General features: G+C 42.6%; 1 protein-coding gene across 1 annotated transcript in view; it reads right to left on the reverse strand.

The window, feature by feature from the left end:
* Positions 1–14,850, reverse strand: part of LOC104545275 (voltage-dependent N-type calcium channel subunit alpha-1B-like) — a gene marked incomplete at both ends in the record, with an annotated part of 87,672 nt that overhangs the window by 52,716 nt on the left and 20,106 nt on the right. Inside the window, 5 exons of the mRNA XM_010190371.1 lie at positions 894–990; positions 8,921–9,027; positions 9,662–9,721; positions 11,095–11,224; positions 14,002–14,122. Coding sequence (XP_010188673.1) covers positions 894–990; positions 8,921–9,027; positions 9,662–9,721; positions 11,095–11,224; positions 14,002–14,122 — 515 coding nt within the window. The remainder of the gene's footprint in view (positions 1–893; positions 991–8,920; positions 9,028–9,661; positions 9,722–11,094; positions 11,225–14,001; positions 14,123–14,850) is intronic.

Consider the following 14,850-nt stretch of genomic DNA (forward strand, 5'->3'; position numbering starts at 1 on the left):
TAATGCTGTTCAACATTACTCTTCCTTATCTTTGGAGGTAAATATTATATGCATAAAAAGGCATAAAATCAAAATTATTTAAACATGAATTGTGGGTAAGGAGAAAAGCAAATCTATATAACAGCTAACCCTGATTTTCACATGTCAATGTGTAAATAGGAATCGTCAGACACAGTTTAACCACTGAAAAGGTACCTGTCGCTTTTTCCCCATCTCTCACATTAAAGAGTCTGCAAGCAGCGATGCCACATGAGGATATTCTACAATAGGGATTCAAGAGTTCCCAAAACTCTGAAATTACTAAATTACAGGGACTGGCTATATCTCAAAGCATTCTTGAAATGGTGTTGAATAAGTAACCACAGACCATCACATTTATTTCACTTTGTAACTTAGTATTCTAGAGATGAAAGGGTGCTGCTATAAAACCCTGCATTATATATTATTTAATAGAAAAGATGAACAGATTAAAAGTCCTCATACAGCAATGACATTTCTCTTTAGACAGACTGTGGAAAATCTTGCAATATTCATATTAAGTACTCTAGGGAAAGTCAAACACTCCAAAACCTATTTTCTCTTATGCTGTTTCTAAGAGTATCACACTTATGAACTGTAATTTAATTTATTTGTATTTTTTCTTCTCTTTTTTTAGAAGTTGGATTTTAATGTGGATTCACAATAATTCATAATATTGCACAAAATGTTTGCAAAAGAAACAAGTGCTTGACATTTACTAAACATCTGCACAGCTATTTATAAACCTGGCAAAGAGTTTAACTGCAACAAAACAAAAGGAATAGAAATAACTTGGATTAAGTTTACTCCACCAGCTTCCACTTGGAATTATGACAAGACCCCAGAGCAGGAAAGATTCGTGGTTATTCTCTAACCTTTAGTTTTGGCAGCCGTTTAATGGTCTTCAGTGGCCTCAGGACTCGCAGAACGCGCAGTGACTTGATGGTGTTGATATCCTTGCCTTTGGTTCCTCTGCAAGGGATAAAAGGCACAAGAACAACAGAGAGAACAGATTGGCCCTCAGGTCACTGACTAAAAGACACAGAGATACCCTGTGGGTTTTTGGTTGTGGGGGGAGCTTTGGTGGTTTGGGGGCTTTTTTACAGGTTTTGGGTGCCATGGTTGCAGACAGTAGCCGCGAGGGCTGCAGATGAACGCCCACTTGCGATGTCTTAACCACTGCCCAAGAAGAAGGCTTGGACAAGACACAGTCCTTGCAGCGTTCAGTCGCTCGTGCTCTCCAGCCTTCGCTCGCTTCCCCGCTACTCACTGAGCATCACCCAGGACCTGGTGACCTTCCTGCCCTAGCTCCCCAACCAGGCAATGGTCAAAGCTGGGGCAGCAGCCACCAGGAGAGGAGGCTCAGTACCTTCATCCCAGCCCCAGGCAGGAGAAGTGAGAAAGTCACACTTGGCTCTCCTTCCTCCCAGGCACCTGGGTGAGACAGGAGGACATTTCTCTGTGTGCTTCCTCCACTTCTCTGGCAGGGACCTTGTGTCAAGACAAGCAGGCAGTGACCAAAGGGAACCAGAGCCTTCACGGTGAGGGACAGAGATCTCCTGGGGATCAGAGCCGCTCTCCTGCTCTCCATGCCCGTACCCTCATTCTTGGGTTTTTCTCTTGGAAAACATGCTACCAAACCCATGCGGGAACATGTAATATGACAGCATATTACATGTCTGGAACGGTGCTCAAACAACTTCCACTTACGCATGCAGGTGCTGTAAGTCACATCTTCGGCTTAGTTTTTGTTATAACTGTGTGCAAAACCTGAGACCGTTCCTCCTGTTACCATTAAGAGGGTTTTTAAGGGGAAGGATAGAGTTTCTTTCCTCGTGCACTCCCAAAATAAATAAAAAATGATTCACCCCCACCTCCAAGACACAGTTAGATCTTATTCCAACCCAACAGCAAAACAGTGACATTCCCCTTCATTTTGTATGAAGTGAAAAATGGGATGAAAATCTTTAACAGAGCTTTACTCATGACTATATGTTTGGTTCTGAAACTGTGCTGAAGTAACACGAGTGTGAATGAACATGTTGAGCAGATGCTGGTAGACCTACACTATGCTCTTCCAGTTTGCTAAACGTTTCTCTTCTCCAACAGGAAAGCAACAGAAACACAAAGAACTCAAGAGACCGAAGAAGTATGTGTGGGTAGTGGACTGCAAAGCTGCCCCACAGCCTGCACCCAGCCCTGTGCTAAAGGAGAAGCACCAAGATGGGAGGAAATCACCTGGATTGGTGGCTGACTGACCTGGAAGGTGTCTTTTTCAAATTACCCACTTCTAAGAGACTAATAACTCAATATTAAGACTGTGCTACTCAACACTAACACTGGACTGGAATCTGCAACCTAGAAAAACACATATCTGCCTCACCTCTGGTCTCTTTCTCCAATTATCACTCACTGCAGTGGTCCTGCAATGCAATAAGCAGTGAAACAGAAGGAATTTTTGGAGGGCCATAGGTTGTATCCCAGTGAGCTATCCATTGAACACAAGCAGCCTTTGCACATGATTTAACAGAAATTGAGAAGATAGGGAACAGGATGGAGATTTGCCTAACTTATCTCATCTTTCAGGGCTGCTTTAGCTGATTTTAGTCACAGATGGAACCTGGCTGCTGGTGTGGCCGTAAATCCAGGTGGCTGAGCTAACACTCATGGAGTTATAGGGCTGATTTAACGCCACAGAATAACTATTACATACTTAAATAATTTTTGGTTTGCATTAGAGACCCTTTAATCAGGTTCAGATGAGGCAGACACTGCCAACATAGCTTTTACTGGCTTTCTCTTTGGGTTTTAGCATAACTGAAGATCTAGCCCCTGCTTGGCTTTGCATGTTTGCTTTCAAACCACCAACTCCTACCAAGCATCCATCCCTGTCACGGCCGCTGCCTCCTGCCTTGGCTGCGAAACCATTTGTTCAGCCTCTTGAGGAGGACAGTCCATGGCAGGAGGGAAGTAGAAGGGAAAATAGGTTACTGGGAAGGAGATGCCACCTGTCCTGGCCAGCCAGCTCATCCCCATGGCTGATCCCCAGCACACACCCATCACCTTGTCTGCCCCTGTTGCTCCCTCTCCCCTTAGAAAGTTCAAGCAAATTGGTCCAGTTTCTCCATGTTGCCCAGCCATTTGGGGTTTAACTGGGGGAGGAAGGCAGGGTAGGAGTGGATGAAGAGGTAGGAGCTGAGGAAGGTCAGGGTGAAAGGCGAGAGGAGAGAGAAGGGGATAGGGTTAAGGGACATGTGAATGGGGCAGGTAGGAGAAAAAGAAAGGTGGGACACAGGAGGCATAGACTCTTTGGCACAGGCGTATGTTCAATTCTCAGTCATTTGTGCCCATGTTTCTGGTTTGCAGATTAACACAGACACAGCCCAGCTTCTGGCTGATAGCAACTGAAGCCTCCACAGTCCTCACCTGGGCTTGGGCAGACCCAGAATATTTCTACATGGGGCGTGCCCATGCTCCCAATGCCAGAGCTAAACCCCAGTTACTGTGCTAAGTAACCACTGCAGTAAGGGAGGTTCAAGATAAGAACAGAGACCACTCTCAGCTCTGAAGGGTCTAGCTCAGGTCTCACAGGGCTCCTCTGGGGACTTAATACTCCTATGAAGGTCAGATAGATCTAGGGAGGACCAGGGAATAGGTGGGGGTAACCAAACCTTTCCTCCTCGGTGTGCAGAGAAAAAGCTGTGTTCTCCTTGCACGGGCAAGTATTTGGATGACTGCACTGAGAGCTCAGAGGTGAAGGACAGTGCTCCAGTCCTGTGAAATTCCTTCTGCGTGAATGAAGAACACTAAGAAAGCTTGATTTTTTATTTATTTTTTTTTCCCCTTTCAGGCACATCAGCAAATAAAGAACGTGAGCCTATTAAATGTTAATAGGATTTATGATCTAAGTCATATAAGAGAATCCTGAAAAATCATACTTATTTCTTGTCACAGTATGGCTCCTGCTATAGAAGAAAGCTTTCTCAATGGACTGGTGCTCTGAGCTAGAGTGCTGTAAATTGCATTTTAATTGAATGAGTCTCCTGCAACTATTTCAGCCTGTCAAATAAAACCTTAAGAATTGGTTTCGGTGGTTTTAAAAGCCCCCTCTGCCAGTATTGTTTTTCACACCACTTTAGTACAAAGCCAGATGTCCCACAAAATAAAAGGTCCAGAAGGAACTAGGATTCAATCAAAAGATATATACAGGCACGCATTTGACTAGAATACTTCTCACAACAAAAAGAAATTGCTATGGAAGTAGACGATCTTAGTTGACTGCAGAATAACAGCTACAAAATTCAAAAAAGCTGCAGAAAAGCAGCAGATAAAGAGAGCAAACAGAACCCAGTGACTTAAACAAAAGACAAAAAAACAAGACCACAACAGCAAAAAAAAATTGCATTAGGTCAATTCCTGTTGCATTAGGTCAGTTCTGTTTTTTCTGGGCCAGTTTGCTGCTCATTTATTTAAAACATTAAAAATATTTTGAGAGAGCTTTGCATGCCCTTTTTTCCTTTAATAAATAAAGGATCCTTTAAAAAATTAATAGTTCTTTAAAATTGAAGCTTCTTGTTTCTGCAGCTGCTGCCAGCAGCTCTGATTTCACATAACGTGGGCCTCAGAGCCGTCACTAAACATTTGGGGTAGGGTGGTGTCAAGGCAGGAAGAGAGGAGCAAATGAGGTCCTTAGCTCTGCCTGGGCACCAAGCCACCCTCTGCCAGTGGATCCTGGGTCCAAACTGCACAAAATCATGCCCAAAGCTTCCAGTGTTGCTGATAAGGTTTAGACGTGCAATTCTCTGCACAAGAGTAAACCTGCTTCTTTAAGCCTAGTTATTAAGATTTTCATGAATTGCAATTAACGTATTTTTGATGTACCCACTAAGTTGTCCCCTCAAATCTTTTCGATACAAATATATCTGCTTTTATACTTTCTGTCTCCCTGGTCAAGATTCTCCGGTCTCCTTGGCTTTCTAGTCTGCTCCTACCCTCTGCTGAGAGAAAAATAGGATGAATGAGGACTGTTAAGGGAAAATACATTTCACTGAATAATGAGCAATAAAGGGACAAAGGAGTCAATGCGATGGGTGTAACATGGTTTGTTTCCACAGTGGCAAGTGTGTGTACACACGTTGGACAGGCATAACAGTGCAGTGAGAGACAGGAATAACGCATTACCCCATGAAACTCCTAGAGAGAGATTCCAGCGAGGAGAAGACAAAGAAAGAGCAGAGTCAATGACAAACAGAAACATACGGCTATACAGTGCACCCCACGCACATACAGGTATGTGCTGCCAAAAACCCATCCCCTGGCCCACGCCCACCAACTCAACACTCATAGAAATAAACCAGGAAGGAAGTAAAGGTTGGCTCCACAGCGAATACCCACACTTCCCCCCGGCACATCAGCCCTTCGACCGACAGGCAGACGGGGCAAATACCCTTTCATCCCCCTGACATTTTGGGAGGTGATAAATTCAATTATTTGGCAAAATGCTGCTCGCTTTTCCAGAGGGCAGTGTGAAATTCTGTGCATCTCAGCCACCTTTCTGTAGTTGAAAATATAAAACCACAATCTCTTTGCTGTGCTTTATCAGCTACTTCTAGTGAAGGAGGAGATTTTACACCTGGGGCCGGTAAATTTTGATGATAAATTTGCTAGCTTGCTTTAAGTTCCCCTATTTCTATTTCCCTAAAGGCTAAAATATGTCTGCATGTTTGTGGCACATCTACCTCCAGAGAAAGAAAGGAATTTTCCTTTGAAATACATTGCTAAATGGAAGACATTATTTTATTATCATCGCCATCAGTACTGTTAATGTATCTAGCATCTCACTGGGAGCCTTCCTTTAAAAAGAGATATATTTTTATAACTACAGTCAAGCACAAAATATCTTCTAAAGAGCTACAGGCAGAAGGTAGAGTGATAGCTGGTTTGAAAGGCTGATATAGATTTTATGAACCTTGCAGCAATGACTGATACCATCTCGTATGTCTAAACAAACACAGGCCCTTGCAATATTCCCGATGGAAGCATTCCAGGGAGCTTCGTTTTCCTTAGTTTTTCAGTGTCTTTTCTGTTCAGCAAGAGCTGATCCACATCACCCTGACTGGACACCATCGAGGTCAGGAACATGCATGAGAATTAAATCACACCCACTGAGTGGCAACCGTGTATTCTTGCAGACAAACTGGCAACAGCCACATTAGATACATTATTCACAGTGACACTGATGACGAGTGACAGAACTGCAGGGTTTTCTAGAAAAAGCCCGCTAAGAAAACAATGGAGATTACCCGGTTTATTCTCCAAAAGCTCGTTTTCAGGATGATCAAAATTCAGCAGGCTCAGTGTGTCCGTCTGGTTTAACCAGTTGCGCTGAGGACGTGATTGCCTGCCCAGTTTCCATCTGCGCAGTCTGAGACTTGTTAGTATTCATGACCGGACTAACGGGGACAGAAAGCAAGTCCTCTCCTAACAAAAACTGGATTAGACCAGCGATACTGCGAGTGTTGTCCAAATTGAACATCAGCACTCGCTGCCTGCTCAAGCACGGCCGTGGAGTTGAGGTTGCAGTCATAATAAAAATCTCAGAAGAAATTCAAATTTTTCCAAGACTCGGAAATAGGTTTGACTCACTTTAATCTCAGAGATAGTAAATAGGCAGGCAGGTTTTATGCATTCGCTTTCTGCAAATCCCTGCTCAATGCTTACTCAAAGAGCATGTAAAATAGAAGCAGCTTGGGGCACACTATTATGAAGCTCAGTCAGGGGATGTACAAGTCATTTATTTAGAAGCTGATGAGGTGCTCTTAGATATTCATGGCCCAATGCGAGCAATAGAAAACCTGAACACAAAAAGACTCAGAAGGATTAAAAAGTATTCATTTTAATCCATAGCTTGTCAAAAATAAAATCTTGTTCAAAGAGAAGATGTTTTAAAGGCAAACCCTGATGTTTGTTCTCACAGTGCATGGAGTGGCTCTGAGGAGCTCACAAAATGCCCTTCTTCTAGTCTGCCTTGAAAGTTTGAATTTTTAATAGAAAAGGGAAATTCTCAGTGAACTTCAAACTTGGTAATATTGTTTTGCAAAATAATACTTGTGACTAATATTATTTTACTTTTACACCTCTCTTCAATTCGCAGGAGCTCTGCTAACTTGCTAAACTTTTTTCAGTAAGTTTTTGTTTAACTCAGTCTGAGCACATCCAGTTCTGAAAGACGTTATGCTGATATTTCACGTGCAGGGAAACCAAGCCACACACGTGCCTAGTCAAGCTTAAAAAGCAGCCTGGTTTTGAATGCCAAATTTTAGGTAAGCAAGACATTCACCAGACCAGCAATTCCATCTCAAGACAACCTTGCTTAAAACGGAGCACTCACCTCCTCTGGAAAACAAATTTCTAATGGATAGTGACAAAGTCTTTAAAGAGGGGAGGGCAGTATCCCATTGAAAAACTTAAATTGGACACGACTTGCTCCAAATCTAAACAATTATTTGTTGTAGAATTGGGCACTCCGAAATCCCCAAATGTCACTCCTCAACTGGCTCAAAAAATCATACCAGTGATGTCAACCTCATCTCCTTCTGTCCATCCACTCCTTCATCAAATTAGCTTGGACTTCTTTTATCCAGCATTTGCTATGAAGAATAGAAGATCTAAAATACAAAAGTCTCAGCCTTGATGTGAAAGGAATTTTGATACCTCAGAAAATGACCAACCCCTGATTAGTATTCCCGGCCAACCTTACCAGAAAGGTCTCAGTAACTTTTTGTCCCGTGAGGGCCATTCCAGTATTTGTCATCAGCAGAGCACGTCAGAGGAGCAGTGGCTATGGCCATCTGCCTAAAAATTACTGTCAGTCTAAAATATACAAGACACACTTCCGCAGTTCCTTGACAAAGGTGAATGCTTTTTCTCATCAGCAAGTGAAACACTGCTAATTTCTTCACCTTCTCTGATCATCGTGTCAACAAAGAGGTGAGCTGAGTTTGGGTCTAGGCTGCTAAATGTTCACTGTAATTACTCAAGGCTAATTTAGCAGAAGATTAAACTGGCCAAGTCTTGTAGCTTGTTTCTAGGTCATCTCCTAGAATTTCTCAGGAAAACATTTGCAATACAATTATTCTGTGGCCCAGAACTGCACGTGGAAAATTTCTTTCCATCATCCAGCTCTGAGGTCCCCAAGGTCTGAAGAACTTGCATTGCTCTTCCTCTGGTCTCCTCCAAGAAAAACGCTTGAACTAAAAGCTAATCTTCATTTTTTAAAAGCAGTTCCTTTGTATCTGTTGCTCTAAATGATTCATGACATTAAAGCAGCACACAGAGCATCATTTAATGTCATAAATAGAGAGCTGTGATTGAGGGAGGGAGCAATGAGCCTTAACTCTCTGGAAATGCAAGTACGCTGAACGAGAGAGGAAGAAGAGCAAGAAATACCAAAGGCATGTGAACCAGAAATACCCACGACTCTAGAAATAATGTTCTGTAAAGAGTTCACTGACTTACCAGCTGACTTCATTAACTACTTTTTCATAGTAAGAACAAATTTTAAAACAATTTCCTGAAGACAGAAGACTGCCACAAACTTTTATAAAATGTCCTTGAAAAGGAGTTGGTCAGAGGGTCACAAAAATCTTGGTTCAGTGTTTACATGAGCAGTGAATGGACTCACCATAAAGCTGAGAGAATCTCTTGAAATTTTACAACACAAACATAAGGATTTGTTTTTTTCTTATCCCCCAGCTACGAGACGATAAAGGGCAGAAACTGAACATTTCGCTGAGAAATGGAGCCACAGACACTGTGCCTCAATTTGCCCTGTGCCAGGGCCCTGCCTCCTCCTCTGCAATTTATTTCTTAGAAAGTGGGATGTTACAGAAAATGTACTTACGAAAAGGCAAACGCGACCAAGGCCCCACTGACCACAATGAAGTCCAGGATGTTCCACAGATCACGGAAGTAGGAGCCAGGGTGGAGTAACAGCCCCAGGTCAATCATCTGCAGAGGAAACACATGAAAAGAAAGAGTTTTAATAAAGCAAGTACAAAATCAACACTGCTGAGGTACAGAGGAATGTAGCATCTTGCTCTAACAGTAAAAACTAGCTCCATCATTACCCCAAGAATAAATCCTGACTTTATTACAATTGTGCTTTCTGCCCCACAGTTTTAGCAAAGCCCATTACCCTGCTGTGAAAGTAGAAGGTTAAATCCTCATTTTTTTAAAACATGACAAATTAATATTACTATTAATATGCCTGATTAACATCAAAGGAAAAGGGAAGACTCAGACGTGTCTCAGTGAGGTCTATCAGCTCCTGTGTCCTCAGCCACGCAGACATTCCTGCATTGGGAACCCATATTTCTTATCCCTTTACAGCTACTAAAGATAGCCTTATTTTCTTCTATAAAATGTGAGATTAAAGAAACGAGGAGAGCTGGTATAGAAAGGCATCCGATGTGCACTGGCTGCTTCTGGGTGCTGTTCCTGAGCTGAAGCTTTCCATCATTGCCACCACTCCAGGTGCCCAGGAAGCTCTGTCCTGCTTCAACCTCTTCCTCCAGCTTCCCAGAAGTAGCCAAGTGTAAATGTGAAAGGGGAAGTGACTCTTTCTGCTTGGAAAAATTCTTACCTTGATCACCATCTCAAAGGTAAAGACGCCAGTAAATATGTAATCCAAGTATTTCAGAGCCTGAACGGGACAGAGAAGCGTGTATTAGGGGAGGCTACAGACTGAAATAAGCTGCACATGAGCAGTCTATTCTAGCAATGGTCTATTTGCTACGGTGCGTAAATATCATCTCGTGGGATGCTTTCAAATAATTTAGGCACAAACCTGAATCATCTGATTTAAACAGCAACATTTTTTCCAGTCCTTGCAGACTGCAGGATGCATGCCCCTGGGTTGCTGCAGTGCCCCTACATATATGTCAGGTTTAAAAAGGCAAAATGGATATTGCAAATCAAGATATTTGAATATTCTTTCCTAAAGAGCTTATTTGCCAGCATCTGTGTAGCAGCGTGGGTTTCTATTCTGCTGTCGCTGATGATAGTGTTATTAAAGACCTCGGGAGAGTAAGAGTGATAAAATCCTTTTGGTAAAACTGATTGCACAGTTATTAAGGATGAGGAAGAGAGGTTGCTTGTAGCTACTTCAGCTCATTACTGATATAAGGATTCACGGATCCTCCTCTGGAAAAAGCTAATACTGAGCAGATTGGGAAGTAGGAGGTCAGGTCGGGCAATTCCTGCTCTGCCTGGTTTGCCAACTTGTGCTCTGAAGCAATTCAATTCCTTGATCTGTTTAAGGGGTGGATGAACACAGACTCCTCTGCACACGTCCTGGTAAATGCAATACCAGTCCCTTCAAATATCTATAAATCTCCTAAATTTTAACATAATTCTGTGGGTGGGAAGCACCTATTCACAGTCAGATTCCTATGCTTACACACAATGAATGGATATTAAGTCAGCATAGACAACATGATATCCCCACGCTGCAACCATCTACACTGAAGAGCCCAAAATTAGGCAACTCACTGCTGGAAGCTGCACGCTCTCAGGTAAAAGCTGACACATCCCTACTTCTGCTTGTAACAACACCCAAAGTCTCTGAGTTTGGTTTGACACCCATGGATAAGTAGATTTGCTACTAATTCTAGAAGACTGCTACCATGCCCCACCAAGACAAGCCATAACTGGTTTTATTTCCTCAGGCTCTGCTTTAGCAGGAGAGGAGGATTTTGGGACGTCGTAAGCCCTGGGTTGTGACTGGGGAAGCCTTTCCCATTGCTGAATGGTGCAAAAGCTTTGTGGGCTTCTTCCACATCAGTCACACCAGCCAAGCCACCAGTGACTTCCAGGTTCTCAGACTCAGGTGTGGTTGAAGCAGAAGAAAGAGAGAGGAATTGTGAACATTTTGATAGTGGAACAAGCTAGTTAGCACATGTTATTAAAGAAAGCTCCCATTTTGCACTTGCCAGTGCACTGTGTTACAGACGTGCCATGCACATAACTGCTGCAGAAGCAGAACAACTTCATTCTGTTCAGGTTTGTTGTACTCACATCGTTTCTCGGTGACTCGGCTTGGACAGGATCTTCTGCAGCCAGGGCAATGCTGCTGAGGGCGATAACGATGAGGATGACCATCTCGAAATAGCGCAGGTTGACGATGTAGTGGAACAGACGCCGAATCCTGCAAAGAGAAGCACACAAGAGGGCTACTGCCGGTGGTATGAACGACTGGCAGAAGGACAACGTTCATCAGGAACATCGTCTCCATGATCCCTATTACGATTATGCTAAGAAAATAAAATCCAGAATCAATGGCTTTAAACTCCAGTTTGCAACAGACCTGTGATGAGATTTTAAGTAAGACATTGAGCATCTCTGCACTGCTCACTACCTGCTCTGCAAAGCCATAATATCGATCCTTCAAAAGGGCACTGAGAGCTTTCAAGCATTCAGACTCAATTCTGCAAATTATGTTTATATACCCCCCTCTCCTTTTCATTTTGAACTCACAGGCTAAGGCCCTGTGAGTTCAAAACTAGTTCTGAAATCCTTTTAATATCAACTAATCCCTTTAAAATTGAGATATATGCTCTGCACTTTGAGAGTCTTAGCTGAAACAGGCTTCATAACTGCGTATTACTTCTAGCAATCTCTCTCTTGCCAAGTACCTCTGCCTGTACTTTATTCTAAGATATGCTTTATAAGCTGCACAAATACTTTACAGTAACATATTTGATGACTTTAACCTAATCTTTTTCTTCACAAATTGTGCCCAAGAAAAGAGACAAATTCTTCAATTTCTAAGCAATGCAAAACTGTTCACAAGTTTCAGCTAATAACTCAATTTGAGTTATTAACTCCATCTGACCACAATTCTCAAACAATTAACTGCACAAAGAAGTCTACATTTGCACCATATTTGTCAGCTGAAAAAAGGACTTAGGCTCTGCTCGAGAATCAAACTATGCACGTAACTTGCCAAGAACCTTGTTATCTAAGAATGTAATTTAGTTTCTATACCAGTTTTCTCTAAGTAAGTATCTGAACAGTTAGAATTAAAATTTATTTTTCACATCTACTTTTGTATTTCTATTCTCAGGATTGGTAGTGGAATCAGAATGAAAAATAATTACAAACACTGAAGAAAGAGATTTGATATGAAATAACATGAAGAAAAGTTCTTTCATGGATCCCGTAACTCTGGTTATCGATCTGACAGAAGAGGATTATCCTTTTTGTGCTCTACAAATCCATAGAAGTGAAAGGCAGCATTTTAAATAACAGTTGTAACTGTAATTCATGCATCAAGCTCAATTCATCAAAGAAATATTAAATCCTTTTTTTAGATCTTCATCATCCATAACCAGCAGTGAGATGCAGTGGCATTTGTAAACAACCAGTGGTATTTGAGAAATAATTTTAAATGCAGGTCTGTGTCCAGAGGATGGGTAATAGAAAGTAATAGATTTAATTTCTGCTTCTCGGAACCGTTTTGCACGTGAGCAGTACTGGGATCATGCATTCCCAGTGGGGCTGGGAAGGAATATAGTGAGCAACCTGTGTGGTGAAAACCTTCATACCCCAGCACACAGAGAGACCTCTCTGAAGAGGTCACCACCAGCCATGTTTTGGGAACCCCTGAGGGGATCCAGCTGGGCCTGCATCTTGCCCAGAGGAAGAAAAACATGTTGCTGACCTTCCTAGAGTCTGGTTTTCATCTTGTTATTTCCTCTTGGCCCTGTGTTATAATACCTCTCTCCCAGTGAACTTGTTTTTTTTAAAGGTCTTTTAGTACAGTTTTTGGGGGAGGGTGTGTGTGTGTGCTGGAGAAAACAGCAAGATGACTGAAACAACCTACTAAACCCTGGACCAGCCCAGGCTGCTCAAGGCCCCACCCCAACCTGGCCTTGAACACTTCCAGGGAGGGGACATCCACAACTTCCCTAGGCAACCTGTGCCAGTGCCTCACCACCCTTACAGTGAAGAATTTCTTCCCCATGTCTAATTTAAATCTGAAGATGAGCACACTGAGCAGCCTGTTTTGTTCCACAGACTGCATAGACAGCTAGGATGTCTCAGTCCTGAGTAGTCGGTGGTGCAGGAGCTCTCATTCTTCTCTTGAATCGAGTTGCCAAAGGAAAGGCCTGAGTCCACCGTAGGTATCTGAGCAAGCAGAGTGCCCCTCAGAGAGCAACATCTAGGATCAGCAACAAGTCCACCTGACCCAGAGAGAAACTATCACATCTGCTCCTGGCAGATCTCTGGGTTGGCAGAAGTTTCAAACGCCCTCTGTTGCCCCAAGGTGCTGCTTAAAATGACTCACAGGCCTTCATGCTACAATTATTACAAACCCTGCTGCTCTTGTCTAGTCCTGCAGCCCTTCAGAGCGACACATTCAGTATTTACAGGCTCCGAGTACAAAGCTCCCCATGAGCCAGAGATGCCTGAAGCGGAAGAAATGCTGTAATCCCAACAGATCCTGCAAGCTGTACTCTCAGCCTCGGCACATGAAAAATATTCACATTTTCTCAGAAGTTCAAAGTTTTCAGTGATGTGAGGGTATGGAGAGAGCACGAATTCCAGCTGAGGAACCTGCAAGAATTTACTGACATAAAAAAAACCCTCTGCTTTTCCTGGTAATGTCTTCTCCCAGTAATAATCCTTACGCCCACCCTTCAGTGAGATACAACCAAGAAAATAACTGCGGCCAGACCATCAACAGTGCTGTTAGGAAGGCTCTGCGTAAAGCATCATCTTTTCCCTATGCTGGCAATTTATTCCCCTAGGGAAGCCCAGCTGAAAGGCAGCATCTGGACTGCAGCCTACATAAGATTTTTATTTAATTTCCCAATGTGTTTGACTGGCAGAGATGAAGATCAAGTTAATGTTATTGCACTGAATACCCATGCTTGAAGTACCTGTAACCCATAAGGGGTGTTATAGAGGCAGAGGACTTACGGATTTGTAGGACTCAGGATAAACATGGAACTGTAAGGCAAGATTGGTTTAGGCCCACTTTTTGCCAAGTCATCGACGTCTTTCTTCTCCTCTGTTTTACTTTCAAATTCAACGTTGTTCACTGAAATGGGAATTTAAAGAAACAGAAAGGAGAGCGTTAAAAATGTATCTGCAGTCTTCACACAGCAGGCTGCCTACAACAGCTGGATATGCAAACAATGCAGCTGGGATAGCAAACAGCCTTTGAATACGTTGATTAAATGTGATGAACAATCATTTGATTATTATCACCGCTATTTACTACAGTATGATATACACTGCAATTATACTCCTTAACTGCTGTGCAGATGAGCAATATATCAGAAAAGGCCCGGAAATGAAGATGCCCAGTGCAGGCAAACAAAGAAACCTTGCACTTATTTATATAAGAGCTGCCAAACTGGGGCTGGAAATCCCATTCCAAAATACAAGAAGTCATCAGGGAGAGAGGGATGCTTGGAAACTCAGAAAGATTTTTAGTCTAACCAACCTCATAATTCTGTATCTTTTCCCACAGATCAGCAGCAAGAATGTCTTTGGAACATATAAAAGAGCAATTTCATAGATGAGCTTTAGTAATTCTGGGGTTAAGACTGCTGAACTTCCCAGCATCAGGGACAGAGACTTGGTAGGGACTTCTTGGACCCTCTCGCTCTGTGCCTGCGTAGTGCACTCTTGTTTTGGCAGAGCTTCCCATGGATAACGGTGTTGAGCTCACATCAGGTTTTTAACTTACATGACCACCTTCTAGATTGTTCTGAACCTCACTTCCAAAGGTTAGAAATAAATTATCTAATTTCAATCAAAAGT

This window comes from Mesitornis unicolor, unplaced genomic scaffold, assembly GCF_000695765.1.
Source record: "Mesitornis unicolor isolate BGI_N332 unplaced genomic scaffold, ASM69576v1 scaffold4738, whole genome shotgun sequence".
NCBI classification, from domain to species: domain Eukaryota; kingdom Metazoa; phylum Chordata; class Aves; order Mesitornithiformes; family Mesitornithidae; genus Mesitornis; species Mesitornis unicolor.